This window comes from Notamacropus eugenii, chromosome 1 (genome assembly GCF_028372415.1).
Source record: "Notamacropus eugenii isolate mMacEug1 chromosome 1, mMacEug1.pri_v2, whole genome shotgun sequence".
Taxonomy (NCBI): Eukaryota; Metazoa; Chordata; class Mammalia; order Diprotodontia; family Macropodidae; genus Notamacropus; species Notamacropus eugenii.
Window position 1 is genome coordinate 52,583,925 of NC_092872.1, and position 18,403 is coordinate 52,602,327.

The 18,403-nt window shown below is 39.6% G+C and overlaps 1 protein-coding gene across 7 annotated transcripts in view; it reads left to right on the forward strand.

Moving 5' to 3' along the window:
- LMF1 (lipase maturation factor 1) overlaps positions 1 to 18,403 on the forward strand; it is a 742,944-nt gene that overhangs the window by 538,916 nt on the left and 185,625 nt on the right. For all 7 annotated transcript variants that reach the window (XM_072600903.1, XM_072600855.1, XM_072600875.1 and 4 more), the window contains one exon: positions 8,035 to 8,202. In XM_072600903.1, coding sequence (XP_072457004.1) covers positions 8,035 to 8,202 — 168 coding nt within the window. The remainder of the gene's footprint in view (positions 1 to 8,034; positions 8,203 to 18,403) is intronic.

Sequence of the window (18,403 nt, forward strand, 5' to 3'; positions counted from 1 at the left end):
TAGTAGGTCTTACCAATCTAGAGAGGCTTGAAGGACAGTTCCCATAAGGAACTGTGTCTGATTTCTCCTAGAAAATGAATTTTTTGGCCATGTTAAACCTGTAACCAGCCCCAAATAGCATTGTTTCTGGATATGCTGGTGTAATACTAAGAAGGAAAAACAACATCTATACTTTTGCAGGCCAGTTAAATGAAGTGGCAAAAATTAGTTTACTTGCAACTCTCCCCATACGGTCCTTGGAAAAGCTGTGAACAAAGGGAGAGAAAGATGGAGTTGTACCATCCTTTTCCATAACCCTTACTGAGCCATTGTGGTTTCATGTTTCTTTATGAATTCCAAGTGTCAAAGAATAATCAAAATGAAAATAGAGAAATAATGTAGCTGTTGAGGCAACCCCAATTCACAAAATGAGTTTCCCCAGACAAGTTTCACCAGTTTTGAGTTACTCTGCATGTTCATATCTACTCCAATCCATAATTCATGAGACTCCACCAATGCATTTACTTTTACTGGTAAGTCAGAGGATGCGGTAAGTTGAAAGCGTCAGCATTGAATGCAGTAACATAGCAACAAAAGTAGCAATAAATTTGTCCCGTCCCCCCCCCAGATTCCACAAGTACACATACAATCAGTGAAAAGAGTGATAAGCACACATTGGGGACCTATATCAAAGTGCACACGCATGGGATCACATGTAGAGCTAGGATACAAGGAGCAAACGTGTGTGGCTGGGATTGATGGGAAACTTGCCATTGATGCTCAAGGCTTCTTAGATCTTCTGGCAGTGTTTTTTTTTCACTACTCCCAACAGACCTGCATGACACAGGTCTCGTTTGTTTTATAATTTCCATAAGGTATTGTTCCCTACTAGTTTCATATGGTTATTGTATTGGTACCACTTCCCAGTGCAGGGCGCTGCCAGCCACAACAGCACTTGTTTAGGTTTAGAGCTTCTTTCTGCTTCCCAGCTTCTGGCCTCAGTTGAATTCTTTATCGGGGGTGCCATGTTCTTTTTGTTTGAAGGTGCCAGGGTTTTCTACAGGTCTTTTAAAAAGCAGAAACTTGTAAAGCATATTATGTAAAGCCATTATACTGGAGGAGAGATCCTTCCTGGCGTTGTTTTTTCCCTTCTTTCTCTGTGGAGTAAATGGTTTGTGTATTTTTTTCAGAATGTTGTCTAAAACTCTCTCCAGTGAACACAGGGAAGAGTCACTCTTAGCTAGTTGGTAACTCAGACTCCTTTTTATAAAAAAAAAAACAAAACCCAAACAAACATCGTTTCCTGGTCATCTAGTATCACCCTATAGCTTAAGACTTAGTTAGCAAGCCTATGTGGCTCCCTACTTAATTCCTAATAGATAAAGCTATACCAAGTTATCATCCATGTAGAGGTTATCCTTTCAGCAGTTTGCCAAGGGCACTAGGATTTGGGATCTCCTAGATTCTCAATTCGGAAACATTTTTTCTCCCATGCAAATGAGTAAGGAAAAGCTGGAGCTATGGAAACTGGAAGAAAATTGAGCCCCTATTTAAGGTCTTTATCTTCTCTGGTCTAGTCACATTCTTGCCTTTATTATGTATATTTCCTTAACTACTTTGAGGTGTGTGTGTGTGTGTGTGTGTGTGTGTGTGTGTGTGTGTGTGTGTGTGTGTGTGTGTGTGTGGGTGTGGGTGTGGGTGTGGGTGTGGGTGTGTGCACGCATATCCGCTTTTTCTCAGGCATCATGCCCATAGCCATAGCCCCTCTTAGTGGTCTGTTTTTGAATATTGGGACTTTTTTTTTCTTTATCCTTAGCCTGTACTGCAGAACTGGCTTCTAGCTGTGTGACCCTGGACACGTCACTTAACCCTGTTTGCCTGGGTTTCCTCATCTGTTGAAAAAAAAAAAAAAAAAGGAAATGGCAGACCATTACAATATCTTTGCCAAGAGAACCCCAAATGGGATCATGAAGAGTCAGACACAACTGAAACAACTCAACAACAATAACGTACTGTAGTAGAACCTAAAACTTTCATTAACGGGGGAGCATTATGTAGTAGAGAGAGTTGAGGGTTATTTCTATTCAGAGTGCCTGAGTTCAAATCCCTGGTTACTGTCTTTGTGATCCCCAGTAATTGACTTCCTCTCTCTGGACCTCAGTTTCATCATTGGTAAAATGTATAGGTTAGAGACAGACAATCCCTAAGTTCCTTTCCTGCTGTAAAATCTGATAATAAGAAGATGCATTGTTTTAAAACCAGAATTTACACAATATAAAATGTAAGGGGGACAAAGAAAAAAGACTGAGACTGTTTGTGTTCCCAGAAAGGAAAGTTTACCTTTATAGTAGCGTTTGGTTTGGCAGGGTGGCTTATTCATGGGTCATTTAAGATCCTAGGATCATAGATCTAGAGGTGAAAGGAATCTCGGATGTCACTGAAAACATACACACATTTTACAGATAGAAAAAATGACTCAGGAAGGAGAATTGACTTGCCTTGTCTGCCAAGAGTCAGTAAGTGAAAAATTGAGGATTCAGAACCCAAGTCCTTTGACTTCAAATCCTATGACCTGCTACCTATCAAGAAACCATAAGATAAAATACTTTGTATTCTAATGTCTACTCACTTGGCACATAATTGATCCATAGAAACCTTCCAGAGAAAAAGATTTTGTGTATTTTTGAAATTTGTAACTAAGCCTCATAAAAGCATATATAAATTTGAAAGCAAGTTACCGTGGATGATTCTGCTCCCTACATAAAATCAATAAGCCTAGGTACGAGTCTTTACAGTTATAAAAATTTCCTTTGCCACATTTAATTCCGGAAGGCCTTTGTTGGCCACCAAGAATTTGGAGCAGAAGTGCTTATGACAAGGGGAAGGGTGTGTACCATGATGACGTTGTGTCCCAAGATAGTAGCAGCTCATGTACTTGTAATTCTGAGTTACTGTAACATCACTAAATTAATCAAGGATTCTACTTTCCCTCTCTCATTTCCAGTCAGCTGACCTACTGGCCTAGAACATATTACTCTAGCTCCTAAAGGATGGCTGGCTGTTACTTCCCATCCTCACCCCCACCCTCAGACTGCATCTCTATCTCATGTGTCTTAAAATTAAAGTGCTTTCTTGAAGAGTTTCCAGAGCATTTCAGGTTAATTAGCCAACCAGACAATTGAGAGCGACTATAACAACCCCCCAGATTGCCCATCAAAGAGAACTGGATCTTTTCACCCCCTTCCAATGGTGGAGACAGTGAGCCCTATTCAGAGCTTTTTGCCGGAAACAAATGGAGTGGAAAAGTACACAAAGTACCACAATTATGTAATTTTGCAGTTTTCCCCTCTTAAAATAAACTCTAGTGTGTGCCTTTTCCCAACCTCAGCTATGCTACTGGGAGAGCCTGCAGGTCAGAGCTGGAAGAGAAGGAAGCCCCACTCCTGTGCCAACAGGCCACTGTTGACTGAACACATTAAGGAAAACAAAAATTTTCCAGCATCACAGGTGCCTGTAGGTTGGGGATATTGGGGGGAGCCTTAATTCACTAACCAACTCAGCAAACAGAGTTTACCTCAGTGTTCTTTATTGAGTAAACAGTCTATTCTCACTGGGAAAACTGCATCACACAACTCTCATGTTCTGCAGCCATATGGAGCCCATTCTGACAGAACACACACAGGCAATGCTGTCTTAACTTTGCTTCTCTTTTACTCCCTCCACTACTACTCCATTCTAGGAAGCCAGTTAGTTACATGTTGGGCAGTCGACCTGTTTTCACTGAAAAGTGATTGTTTTCTGTGCTGGGTCTGCAGAAGTCATGCCATAGCTATGAAGGACTGGGCAAAACCAAGAAGGAAAAAAGTGTCTTGTTATAGTAGAATTGTTGTTATTTACGTCTAGTAGGAACAGATTCTCTCTGCTGTTTGTTTTAGAGCTTGATTACTTGGTTCTAGAGTTAAATGCTGGCCATTCATGAGCACTGTTACCATTTAGATTTGAAATTGTCCTTTCCTTAAGAGTAATGTCTACATGCGTGTAAATCTTCCTAATAGATAACTTCCATTCTACCATTCCCTTGCTCAGGAACCCACTGAGGTTCAGGCTCCCTCAACAGTATGATCATTTTACTCTTAACAGGAAGCTTTCCCTTCCAGACAACTTGGTCCACTTACTGCTCCACCCCTCCCCACTCTGTTGCCTCCAAGCCAGTGCTCCTTTTATCCCTCTCTCCATTACGCAGTCTACAATGCCTGTCTACTTTTCCGCCAATCCAAACTTTTCCCATCTTATCCTACTTTCTCCCAAATTACTTCAGGATATACAGCGTAGTAGTGCCTTCTGTCCCTCTGTACACGTATTCTTATTATCATCTACGTACATTATACCATGGCAAGTGCTAGGTAAGAAATAAGTTTAGAAAAGACAAGGCCCCAGTATCATTCAGTTGTTTAGCCTATATAAGTTTAGATAGACATAGGTCCTAGCCTTGTAGATTCCTAGGCTGTGGAGCTGGCAGGAAGCTCGGAGATCAACTAGTCTAACTCCCTTGATTTCCATGTGAAGGAAACGGAGTCCCCTTAGAGGCAATTTAGGTAAGCTTAGAGACTATATGGTCACATGCCCCTTTACCTCATGGAATTTATATCTTATGGCATTATTCTTAAAAAATATATATATGAATACACGCACACACGCACACACTATCTACTGTCTCCGTATGGACCGACCATGTCTTAAATTTGTCTTTGGGAATCCTCCGTAACACATACTACAGTGGTAGACACGCAGATGCTCAGTAAAAATTTTGTTGTTTAATTGAAAACGATTTCAATTCTTTTGTTTCTGTTCCTTCAATATTTGGTTTCAGCACCTGATCTCCGCCCCAAGGTTTACTGCCCAGTAGAATTCTTTTTGAAGCATGGAGCATGGGGCATGGAGACAAGAGTGGTCAGTTCTGTGTTTTCCTAGATGTAGTCCTGGCTAAGCCCTCTTATATAAAAGCAATTGGTTCCTTTAAAGTTTGCTGATTTCCTAAAAGTTCGCATGGCTGGAATATCGTAATATTTATCTGAACCTGGAGATCTTGGAGAACTCTGAGAACAAACCCTACCATTCCTGACACTGGGAAAATATTATGTTTATGCCTAGCAGAATTTCTTCTTCCTATTGGATGTTCACCAAATATTCCTTGATGGGACGAATTTTTAATGAGAGGCAGGGATAGTAATTTGTAAAGAGTACTAATTTCGTACTAAGTCAAAGGACCTAGTAAAAACCCATTCTGTGGCTTACTTCCTCTCTCCAAGTCTAGTTTCCTAATCTATCAAATGAAGGAGTAAGTGATATTTATGTTTCTTTTTAGCTATGAGGTTTATGATCCTAGTAATGGTTTAGTGGACCAAGCTGAGCAACAGGATACCTGAAGTTCTAATAATCAACCCTCTTCCACCAACATTGCTGTGTGTTTTTTGACAAATCACATCCCTTCTCTGGCTTCAGTTTCATATTTAAAATGGGGAGTTTGGATTAGATGATCCCTAAGTTATGACATCCTATGTCAGATTCTGTACCGAACGATTCTCCTTTTCACATGGGCACCAAGTTGAACCAAGTGACTGGGAATTTCTAGAATTAAGCTTGTTGAGTTTGGTTTGGTTTTTAAAAACCAGCAGCATATTTTTGTACATCCAAAAAAAAAAAAATCCAAGCTGTTTGGGGATTTGAGCTAAGGCTTAGATTACTGTGCCTTTTATCCAAATCATTACCCTTTTCCCTCCTTCCCTTCCACCTTATGAAAATTATGGTTAGCCAGTGGGGATTCTTTCATACTTCTGGCAGAAAAGGCTTTGATGGTTTTGAGTGATTGATTGATTGTCTCCTCCAATCTGATCTCTTCATCTTTCACCCTCCCTGGAATAATGAACAGGCTGGTCTCCCAATTAAAAACTGCCTTTCTTGTCATTTTGCATTAACTGAGTAAGCAAGGGTCAGAAAGGCAAAAAACTGACCCAAACTAAAGGTTTTGAGTTTGAAATTTCTTTTTAAAAAACTCAAACATCATTTCAGTAAAGATATTTTTTAATAACCAGTGGAACTAGGCAATTTTTTACATTCATCACATTTCAAGATAATGGTAAAGTGAGGGATGAAGTCCCAGAACTGTACTTGGTCTCCTTACTTTCAGCTGCCTGCTCACAGGACTAAACTATCTCAACAATCTTTTCCCTCAGAACTTAGGGAAGATCACACCTAGTTCCATCTGTAATCTTTTCTGCCTGATTTCTGATTTTCTTCCACATTAAAAAAAGAAAAAGACCAAAAGTATCTCAAAACATCTTTGGGATTGTCCTAGAAGAGTTTACAGAAAAGAAACCCCCCGCATTCACTTGAAACAGTTTCCACCCAAGGAAAAGCTCTCCAGGGCATTTCAGACCTTTCACCTTCTTGACCCAGGAAGTATGAAGACCATGACCTCCCACCTCTTTGTTGAAATGGACTTGGCAGAACTCCTTGACCCCTTGGGTTGCTTCTTCCTGTCCCGGTGTCAGAGGAAGGAAGGATGCGGTCTCTTGTCCTTAGGGGTTACAGCAGCCTCAAACCCATAGAAAGAAACAGCTTTATTAATTCCAGCTTTGCTAATAAGGAATTACAATAGTTGTGGGATTTGGCAGTACAACCATAGTCAATTGCCATGCACAGTGCAATTTTCCCCTGTATTGTTTGTATTTTTGATTTAGTTACAAATAATTTAAAGATGTGTTGTGTCTCCTCCAATTAAAATGGATATTTTCAGCTTTTATACTGTCAGTTTTAAAACAAATATAATGAATTTGAATTTGCGTTAAAGGAAAAAAAGTGTGTGTATGTGTGTTTGTATGTGTGTGTACACATACACGTAATGCTACAGTTGGTAGTGTTGTGCTACTTAAAATGCTATAAACTAATCCTATAACCCTAACAATGTATAATATATTCACTATTACTATTTAAAGTTGTTATGCTACTTAATTAGTCACTTATTTTTTTCTTCTCTAAATTATAAATTTTGGAGGCTTATATATCAAACAGAAAGTACCTGGCGTTTAGAAGGTTCTGATTTAAATGAGGACAGACAGCACAAATAACTAACTCATTAGGTAGTCTAGAACTCCTAGGAAGGAGTTGAACAATTTAATTCATTGGTCACCAACTAGGTTGGAAGACAGAGGACCAAGACTTACTAACTTGATACATGACCTTGGGCAGATCACTTTCCCATTTCTGAGTCCCAGTTTGTGCTTCTGTTAAATGAAAGGATTTGAGTAAATGACCTCTCAAGGCCTTTTCAACTCTAGAGCCCTGTGACCCTTTTATAAATCTAACATTCTAGGATACATGCAGCATGGTATATAGTTAAAACCAGCGACATAAACCAAATGGCCCAAGAATCTAAGCTTTATTACCTTAAAACTTCACTGATACTCTTGGGATAATACGGTATGGCAGGTGCTCAAAAAATGATTGTTCGATTGGATGGTAGAGGAGAGACCACTATTTCTGAAAAGGCCTGCACTCAAATTTATCCCTACATAAATGTTCAAAAAGTCATTACACCTCAAGAATCCTCAGTTTGACCTCTGTAAAATGAGGAAGTTGGGCTGGCTGGGTGCATACTTGTAATCCCTAAGCTACAGTGGACCAAACCAATGAGGTATCCTCATGTAGTCCATCACCAATATAATGAGCCCCCAAGAAAGGGAGGCCAGCAGGATGCCTAAGGAGGGGGTGAACCAGCCCAGATTAGAAATGGAGCAGATCAAAGCTTCCATGCTCATCAGTAGTGGGATCAGGCCCATGAATGGCCACAACTCTTCCAACCTGGATGAGATGAGGGAAACTCAGGTTCAAAAAAGGGGTGGGGTGGGGGCGTGGTTGGACTCCAGTGATTTTAAGACTCCTTCAGCTCTGACATCCCAGAACTTATCTTTCTCTGGGGATGACAATTTAGGATAAAAGATTTTATATGCTAATTCAGTCCATTAATATAGATGACTTATGCCCTTTTTTCCACAGACACAGCCTGTACCTAACCCTATTGCCTACTATTTGCACCGGTCCCCATGGTGGTTTCATCAGTTTGAGACCTTAAGCAATCATTTCATCGAGCTGGTGGTGCCATTTTTTGTCTTTTTGGGACGCCGTATGTGTATCATTCATGGAATTGTGCAAATCCTCTTCCAGGTGAGTCTTTCTTTAGTAGGCATTTCTCTTTTTCAAAAAGTTTGAAAACAGCCTCTCATTTTTACCAAGTTTCTTATTTCTTTGCTATTGGAATCAAAGATTGCTCAGTCAGAGGCAAGCCTTGCTTTTGCTGTGGACTTGGCTGACAGGCTCCTCCCATGTCTTTGGGCCTCCATTTCCTTTTTCGCAGTCATTTTCCCAGAACTCTGCGAAGAACTGAGGAGCGGCCGACAGCCTGCTAAAAGTGGGCCTTTTCCCTGGAAGACAACGAAGGAGCTAGAGTTGAAGGTCAATTAACTCTGGCTGTTTGTTTCTATTACCTTTTGACTAAATGGTGGCCTAGCAGCATCCTCAGACACTTTCTTACCCTCCTTATACCCAGGGAGGGGCCTATCCCAATACAGAAGGTCTGGTTAGAACTTTAAAGGCCCCTGGTGCTTCTTCAGAGAATAAGTCACTACAGAATGCCTCCCTTGGGTACTTGAATGAGAATGACTTTCTCCAGAGTTGCCTTGCAGGCTGGCAGCTGCCCAGGGTGACATCACACCCCTGAAAGTCAACCTTTAGAGTTGATTTGAGCACTTTGGCTAGAGCCTTGTAAAAAGGACTTCAAAAATAAAAAATTCAAATTGATGTTAGGTAGGCCTCTAGGGATTTGCTAATGGATGCAGGACCTTTCACGTCTAGGTCATCAGTTCAAATCCAGCCCAAATTGCTAGCGACTGAAAGTCATCACTGTGTGATGGTTAGAAGGGGAAGGCTGTATGAAGTGAGTTATTGATGTCAGTGGAGCTCCTACCAGTCAGTGGTCCCCCTTGTAATTGACACTAATTGGCCCCCTGGTTGGCAGACTTAGCTCAGGGATGGGGGTGGAGGTAGGGGGAAGAAAGCAGATCTGCCTGCACCATGGGGACCATACTGCCTTTTTATTGCTTGGTGCAAGCCCTCCACATCAGTATTGAGTCCTGAGGTAGAGGGAAGGCTCAGCCTTGGCTCTTCCTCCACCATGGCCTGAGGACTCAGAAATAGACGTATTTCATATTCAGGGCTATTGAAACTAGCTTTTTCCACTAACCTTAAAAATGAAACAACAGGAGGTATATGGGTGGGGGAGGGGAGGGCTGGCGGGGAGGAAGGCAGGAACAATCATTCCTTGGGCTTTTCTTTTGGAATTCCACATCCTGTCCTTTGTCAGCGAGACATATAGCACACAATGTGGACAGCTCTGATCTGGCAGAAAAGCAAAGACCCTGCCGGGCACGGGGTTTGATTTTTTCCTTTCACTCACCCTGGTTCATGGGGAACTCCAGCATTTATTACCATCTCAATGTAGTTTTCTGTAGGAAACAGTTAAGATAAAGGGTAAGAGACAAGTGCCAGATCTGCTGTCCCACAAAAGGCCAAATGGTATGGAATAATTTTATGGTAAATACAAACAGTGTAGACAGCCAATCTGTGTAATCCAAACCCAGACCTTCAGGTGATCCCTACATGGTTTGAAGGATTTGGGCTAAAATGGATTTTAACATTTCAAGCACTTGGGTAATTATGACTGCCAAGCAGATTTGTCCTATTGCTGGCACTCATGTTGTTCCCCTTTTCTAAAAGCATTTTTTTTCTCATAGATCTCTATTTTAAATGCTACGCTTGCCCCATCAGCAACTTTCAAATGAATGGAATGGTGACCAGCAATAGCCACAAGTCATTTATGAGGCACACAGTCCTGTGAAGGACTGGGTAGATTAGTGTCAGGAACATTGTGCTGTGTCATTTATTCCAGTTGTTTTCATCTTTTTATTGCTATTACAGTCATGTTATTGTGCCTAGCATCTACTGACTAGAGTAGGTTAGAAATACAGTAGAGCATGTAGATAAAGCTAAAAGATTTTGTCAAGAAATTAGCTCTATGTTCTTGATGTAACACTCTTATTGAAGAATACTTTTTAAAATAAATTGCCAAAGGTTTTTAGAGTAGGTACAAAAAATTGGTGGGTAGTTTTTCTTGCAGCATAAGTCACAGTTATCAGTTGTAGGACACATCATCAGACACCTGAAAAGAGAAACCCAGGGAACCAATGGCTAAAAATTATTGGGCAGGGGGTGAAGTGAAATTAAAGGAGAATGTGCCATCATTGGATTTTTTAGATTGCTGGGGGTATGGTCTTGGGGTATCATCTTCATTTTCTGCCACTTTCATCAGAGGCCCATCCTTCAGCAGGTTTGAGCCAAAGACTCTTCACCAGCAAGGTCCCTGACAGCCTGCTCTACTACAGAAGGGGCAGGAGTACGATAACATAAAGGAGCTCCCTAGCATCCATAGGCCAGAGCACTCTTTGGCCCCCTGTGTCCAGCCCCCCATGGCCTGGGGCTGGGAAGGGCAGGGATGTCTGACTAAGGTGCCATTCAGTCCTCCAATGGGCAGAAGGGTAACAGTTCCATGCCTTGTCTCTGCTCTTGGTCCCATGTCGGAAATGTATCCTGAAGGGGGCTTGGGGAATTTAAAACTAAGGCTAGTAAGTGCAGGAGCCTCTGAGTTATTTTGAGTGACCACAGAAAGAGCACTGATTTAGAGCCTAGAGAATCTGAATTTAAATCTTGGCTCTTCCTCTCAATACCTATGGGATAATGGATAAATCATTTGACTTCTCTGGTCCTCAGTTTCCCCATCTGCGTAATGAACAAGTTAGATCACATAAACTCAAAGGTCCCTTTGAATATTTTGATTGTTTTTATTGTATTTCAAGACTTTTGTATTGTTATAAAATGATAAAATACATTTTTCATCTTATTGAATAAAATATAAGCTAAAGTCATTAATACAGATTATTCAAACTAATAACTTATTAATTAGCTAATGATTTATTAACCTCTCCTGAGAGGGGTAACAAATTTTTTACTAAAGAAGAAAGTTTCATTACTTTAAAACCATTGGGATATGGATAATTAGCTTACATTTTGATAAGGCTCACAGTTAACAAAGTGCTTTTTCTAACAAGTGCTCCCTATTGCAGTCCCCATTTTATATTTTTTTTTCAGAAGAGGATACAATCAGAACAAAGTTGCTACTATTATGTTATATTTAATATATACTTAAATATATATATATATACACACACTTAAAAATTATGTAACGGAAATTCACTGATACAATCACCTTTTCTGTTATTTGTACGCCAAAATGTTCATGTTTAAGTTCATATTTTTAAAGTTACTTTTTTAAAAAGGAAGTAGCTCAGTTTATGTGAGAAAACACTAGAAAAAGGCAGGAACCAAGACTGTAGAGGGCTTTTGAATTTATTTAGAAGGCAAGTCATTACAAATTTTCCAACAGGAGTGTCATAATTCTATGTCAAAGAGGAAGACATTTTCATTAAATAAAATACTATCCAAATTTTTGAAGTTTTAATCAAGATCTGTTTGGTGATAGCCAATGTCTGTTTTTCTCCTTGAAACAAGGAACCCAAGTCTGAAAGTTAATCGTACAAATAGCATAGTTTTGAGTTCAAAATATACATTCTTGGTCACTGATTTTCATATTAATAGCAACTTACTTTTAGAGGAAACAAATCTGTCCTGTCTTGCTAAATTGAGCAAATACATATCCTCAAAGGACCATGGTTTATACTTTTTAACGAAATCAACAAAATCAAGTTAACAAAATGCTAAAAGAGAATCAGGAAGCAGTCTGTTGAGAATCTAGTTAATGCCTCCTCCAGGCATTTAAATTGGCATATACCAGGACGCAAATCCCCATTTTATAGAGGAGAAAACTGAGGCTAAGAGAGAAAAAACATGACTTGTTTACACTTAACTGAAGCAGAGAGCCAGGATCTTATGACTTTAAATCCATGGCTCCTTTTACTTTCACCAAAGTGCATATCAAGAAGCTTATTTAAACAATTGTTCTGTAAGGATATATGCCATTATGCATTATACAGAACTTTGAGAAACCTGGAAAAGGCTGCTACCGATTGGGTGGGGAAATTCACATTTTACTTCTGTTTCTTTCTCCTGTGGTGTCTGCTTTGGTGAGAATAGGGGGAGCAAAGGGGGGAAAGTTATAAGAGAAGCTTTATTTGTTGTTTTACTGATGTGATGGCATAATGGAAAGAATATCGGTTCTGGAGGCAGAGGACCTAGATTCAAGCCCTACCTACAACATTTACTACCTATGTGTCCTTGGGTAAACAACCTGACTTCTCTGGGCCTCCACTTCTTCATCTGTAAAGTGAGGGAGTTGGAGTAAGTGGCCTGAAATGTCCTCTGAATCTACGATGATCCTTTCATTTTTTTCACCATTTGTTTCTCTTTACATCTGTGCTCTACCTTCATTGAACTCTAATCCAACGTGACTTATAAAATGATAATACATATGACATTCTGTTCCCCTTATCTTTACTTCAGGAGTACTTAACCTGGACATCTGCACACTTGTTTGTAGAAAGTATTTTGGTAACTGTGTTTCCATATAATTGTTTTTCTTTATATATATTTTACTTCATGCATTTAAAAACATGATTCTGACAAGGGGTCCATAGGCTTCATCAGACTACCACAGGGGCTCATGGCACAAACCAGATTGGAGAAGAAAGGTTTTCCAGAACCACGATCAGTTTTTGCAGTTAATCTGAATTCACAATTCTGATGCTGTCTTCCTTTACATTGTTACAGTGATTGTATATTGTTCTCCTGTATTTGAATTCTTCATTCTGTGTTACATGAGACACATCAGGTCTCTCCAAATTCCTTATAGTCATTATTTCTTATGGTATCGTTGTTATTTCTTTGTTTCATTTCTAAATCAACAAGAGTTTGTGCAACCATTCCCATTTAATGGGCACTCACTTTATTTCTAGTTTGTTTACTTCTACAAAGAGTACAGCTGTGAATATCTTGGCCCATGTAGGAGCTTTCTTTTTGCCTTTGACCTCTTTTGGGTAGAAGTTCTTGAGTGGAATCACTTCCTGAGACTTCTTTAGGGACTACCAAGATCTCCCCAGAAGGGTGGGAAGTGGGACCGGTAGTTGAGTGGGGAATAGCTTTTCACTTAGATGAAGCATTTTAAGTTCAACTCAAAGTCTCCAAAGTCTAGATGAAAAGAATACAGATTAAAAGTATCTTTTGAAAGCTAGATCTTCCAAGTTAGCTTGAAAAGGGGGTAGTTTGAACCTGCCCAGCTCTGTCTGTGCCCTGTTGTTTGGCCATTGACAGATGGTCTGCTTTCTATGTACTAGGACACAGAATGAAAGAAAAGCACTTTCCTTATAGCCTGCCAATTTTGAGTTTGTGGCAGTTTTGAGGTTTTGCATCGTGATATTGTTTCTGTAAATATCCTAAACATGTCAAATTGTGGCTACAGCTTTTATCCTTCAGATTTAAGTCCTACATCAGATATTCCCTAAGAGACAGTCTGGGCTGTAATGGTCCAGGGGCTCTGTATCTTAAGTACTAAGTTCTACACTAGACTGTCTAGTCCACAGACCTGGCTTCCAGGCCCAGGTCTCCCATTGCCTTCATTGCTCCGTAACCATAGGTAGACATGTGAATTTAGGGTTACCAGTTTCACTTTTATCTATAAAAAAAGAGATGAGAATTGCCTTTTCCATCCTACCCTACAGAGCTCCCAAGTACAAGATTTTTCAGTTGGTCCATGAGTGGCCTCATAGTGTTAACTCACCTTCCCAAGTGTGCGTCTTATGACCAGAGAATGAGGCATGCAGAGCACTAGAGTCCAACCTCTGTAAAAGGTCCAGTTCTGCAACGATAGGAACCTTGCATAAATTTCTTCTGAAGTCACTATACCATAATGCCTTTAAACCTGAAAGCATGCTTTATACAGAGCAGATGCTAAACAAAGTAATAAGGATCCTAACTGACAGAAAGAGAGACAAAACATATAGGACACAAAGCATTAGTAAGTCCATCCCCTAACTACTTAGCCATGTAGTACTGGCTTTGCCAAGGCCAACGTATGACCTTGGGTAAGCCACTTCCCTTTCTGGCACTGGGCGGGGGGGGGGGGCGGGGCGGGGGGCGTTGAATGATATATTATTTATTTTTATTGATAAATGTGTTTAAACATATCATACCAATGTCCGGCATATTCCCAATTGACTTAATATAAAAGTCCCCAAACAGTTCGACAAAATGATTATGAGATAGGGTGGAACAAGCCCTAGATTTAGAGTCCAAAAACTTTGTTTAGAAGACCATCTCTACTATCTGTAGTCAGATGGCCTTGGGCAAGTTTTTCCCTCTCTATGCCTCTGTTGCATCATTTATAAAATAAGGAAGTTACTAAGATTCCTTACGGATCTGAATCTGTGATTCTATAGACATAGCAGTGATTGTAACTGATTATACTACAACTTTATACTTTATGATTTTTCCATTAATTAGAAGGAATTTGTGCATTATAAATCAATGTCATCCAGTTTTTGTTATCTGTTTGGCTGCTGTTAAAGTTTTTATATACAAAGTTATAATAATTGTGTATATTGTTTTTTGGATATATTTTGTTCATTCAATGTCATTTCCTATGTCTTCTTCTATTTCTTTGAAATCCTTTTGGCACAGTACTTTTCTATTTTATTCATATACCACAATGTGTTTGGCCATTCCTTGATCATTGGGCACGCATAATGTTCCCAATTAATTGCTGTTATGATAATGTCTGCTATAAATATTTTAAGACTGAATAACTTCCATGGAATATAAAACTGATAGTGGGTCAAAGGTATGGATTTAAAAAAAAATTTTCACAATTCCAAAAACCTTTCTAAAAGGATCCACAGCCTTCTCAAAAGTGAATTGATCTGTTTTTCTACATCCCTAACATTTTAATCAATTTAATGCATGCAAGGAAATAATTCATGGTTGTTTCAGTTTGCAGTTTACTGATTTTTCATGATTTTGAGCACTTTTTAGATGATTATTGACAGCTTGTATTTCTTTCTTTGAGAACTTTCATGTCCTTTAACCATTTATCTACTGGGGAATGGGTTCTTAGAGACTTATGTCAATTTCCTATAGATGATCTCTAAAAGCCCTTCATGATCTAATGATATGACTCTTATTCCAGACCCTGTTAGCTCTCTGAGATTATTTCTTTTGTGCATAAATGCACCATTAGCCTTTGAGATACCCGTCCATCTGTAGGCCAGTTTCCAGTCTTGGCACTGCTGATGCCACCTCCCGAGCACACAGCTCCGAGCTTTGCTTTTGGCCACTCACCTGCAACCAGATTCAGATGGGGCCCAACTTCCTCTCAGGTTTTCTGACGTAGCCAGCCAGACATTCTTCCCAGCAACCCCAGCGACCCTAAACGATCAATGCAACTGTTTGCTGCAGGGGGAAGGAAAAAGAGACCAATTTAAGAAGGTGTAATGGTGCTGGAGGGAAAAAAAAATAGGAAATTTTGCACTTCATAAAGATGTGTAATGATATATTGATTGTAAATATGGGGATCCAACTAGCTTTTCATTGGCATTTTATTGATACTGTGCAAGTGACAGACTATTTCAGTCCGCTGGGGAAGTTTGCAGAGGAGAAAGGGATCCAGTGTAGTGTACAGCTCTGGAATATTTATGGTATTTCAACTCCAACTTGTTTATTCAATATTTATAGCTGTTTTCTTCATTCAGAATGACTTTTATTGACAATAGGCCGGCTCTGCAAAGGAAGCAATAAACTTTAATGTTGATATGCCACTTAATTTTTGCTTTTCAAGATTTGAATTGACATTATATGCTGAGTTTATTAGACATTTTATAATTGTTATTGGAGTCACGGTGGCTAGGCTAAGTACTTGTATTTTTTCCAGATTACTATTAGTCTACAAGGGTATGGCTTTGTCTGGAGTCTCTGAAAAGGCATAACAGAAAGAACACAAGAGTGTGAACTTTCTCTTTTGACCACTATGCCTGTGTCTTAAAGTCCTATCCCTATTTATACCTTTCTTCGGTTGGGGGTAGATAGCCTCTGGAAAACAAGAAATTGTAAGCAGTTGGTGTTGCATTTTTAAGGGTGATACAAGTGGGGTATGAAGAAAACTTAATCCGTAGTAGGCCTGCACAGTGTAGGGCTAAAGGATTTCAGGCAGCCCGTGAAAAGCGTAGAGGGTGTAAAAGAAAGTAAAGATGTAACGAGTGCTTCGTCCATGACCCACTTAACCTGCCTTCCCCAATCACTGTTGTGCCCATCATGTAACTTGGCAGGTGGGTTGCCAATATGTACTCTCTCCTGTTTGTCACATGACCCACAGCAGCCAGCCATCGTCAGTCTGTCTCTAGTCCTAGAGGAGCAATTTCATGATAAATAAAAATCTTAAGTAACAAGTGTAATTAATTGATATTAATTGAAATTTCCCTTTTTTATATGGTTCATTTGTAAAATAGTTTAATCATTAATTATACCTTTACTTGGAAAGTGAGCTGCTAAAAACCTATCTAATTTTGGCCCCTACGTACTGCCAGCTTGTGCGGATCTGATCTGTGTTTTCACTGCATTTGCCATCAATCAGTCAGCTATGTGGTACAGTAGATAGAGCACTAGTGCAGGAGTCAGGAGGACCTGAGTTCGAATCTTACCTCAGACACTTGACATTCCCTAGCTGTGTGACCTTGGGCAAGTCACTTAACCCCAATTGCCTCATCCTGGGTCATCTACAGTCATCCTGATGAATATCTGGTCACTGGATTCAGATGGCTCTGGAGGAGAATTGAGGCTGGTGACCTGCACAGCCCTCCCTCCCTCAAAACAAAGTCAAGGGCAAGTCATGTCATTATTTCTCTGATGGCGTGGTCTTCTTCAGCAACAAAGGATGAACATACACACAATAGCACACACACACACACACACACACACACGCTGAATACCTACAATATGCAAGACACGGCACCAAGTACTGTCAAAGGGAATGGGAAGTTTAGGCTCAAATGATTTCATGTATATGAAATTTCTTTGAAGCCTGAAAAGTACAACGTAAATGTGATTAGAGAGCCATAAAGGTCAGACCAAAAGGGACTTTAGAGGTCATCTTGTCTGACCCCCTTATTTAATGGGAATAAACTGAAGCCTGGAAAGAAGAAATGGCATAACCATGACTTCCAGTGTAAGGAGGGTAGACTCATAGACTACCTTAGAATCTGTTAGAACAGCAGCCATCTTTTGACAAACCAAGCTTAATTTTCTTTTTTTTTTTTTTTTGATTTTTTTTCTTTTTTAATTTTTTGTAAATAGTATTTTATATTTTTCCAATTACATGTAAAGATATTTTTCAACATTCATTTTTTAAAATAAAATTTTGAGTTCCAAATTTTTCTCCTCACAACCCCTCCCCAAGACTGCAAGCAGTCTGATATGGGCTATACATGTGCAATCATGTTAAATATATTTCCACATTAGTTATGTTGTGAAAGAAAAATCAAAATAAAAGGGAAAAATTCATGAAAAAGAAATAACAAAACAAAAAAGTGAAAATAGTATGTTTCAATCTACATTCAGACTCTCTAGTTCTTTCTCTGGATATGGATAACATTTTCTATCATGAGTCTTGGAATTGTCTTAGATCTTTGCATTGCTGAGAAGAGATGTCTATCATAGCTGATCATCGCACAATGTGGCTGTTACTGTGTACAGTGTTCTCCTGGTTCTGCTCTCTTCACTCAGCATCAGTTCATGTAAGCTTTTCCAAGGTTTTCTGAAATCCACCTGCTCATCATTTCTTTTTTTTTTTTTTTATTTAGATTTTAACATTCATTTTCACAAAATTTTGGGTTACAAATTTTTCCCCTTTTCTCCCCTCCCCCCCCAAACGCCAAGCATTCTAATTGCCCCTATGACCAATCTGCTCTCTCTTCTATCATCCCTCTCTGCCCTTATCTCTGTCTTCTCTTTTGTCCTGTAGGGCCAGATAGCTTTCTATACCCCTTTACCTGTATTTCTTATTTCCTAGTGGTAAGAACATTACAGTTGATCCTAACACTTTGAGTTCCAACTTCTTTAGCTCCCTCCCTCTCCACCCCTTCCCTTTGGAAGGCAAGCAATTCAATATAGGCCAAATCTGTGTAGTTTTGCAAATGACTTCCATAATAGTTGTGTTGTATAGGACTAACTATATTTCCCTCCATCCTATCCTGTCCCCCATTACTTCTGTTCTCTTTTGATCCTATCCCTCCCCATGAGTGTTGACCTCAAATTG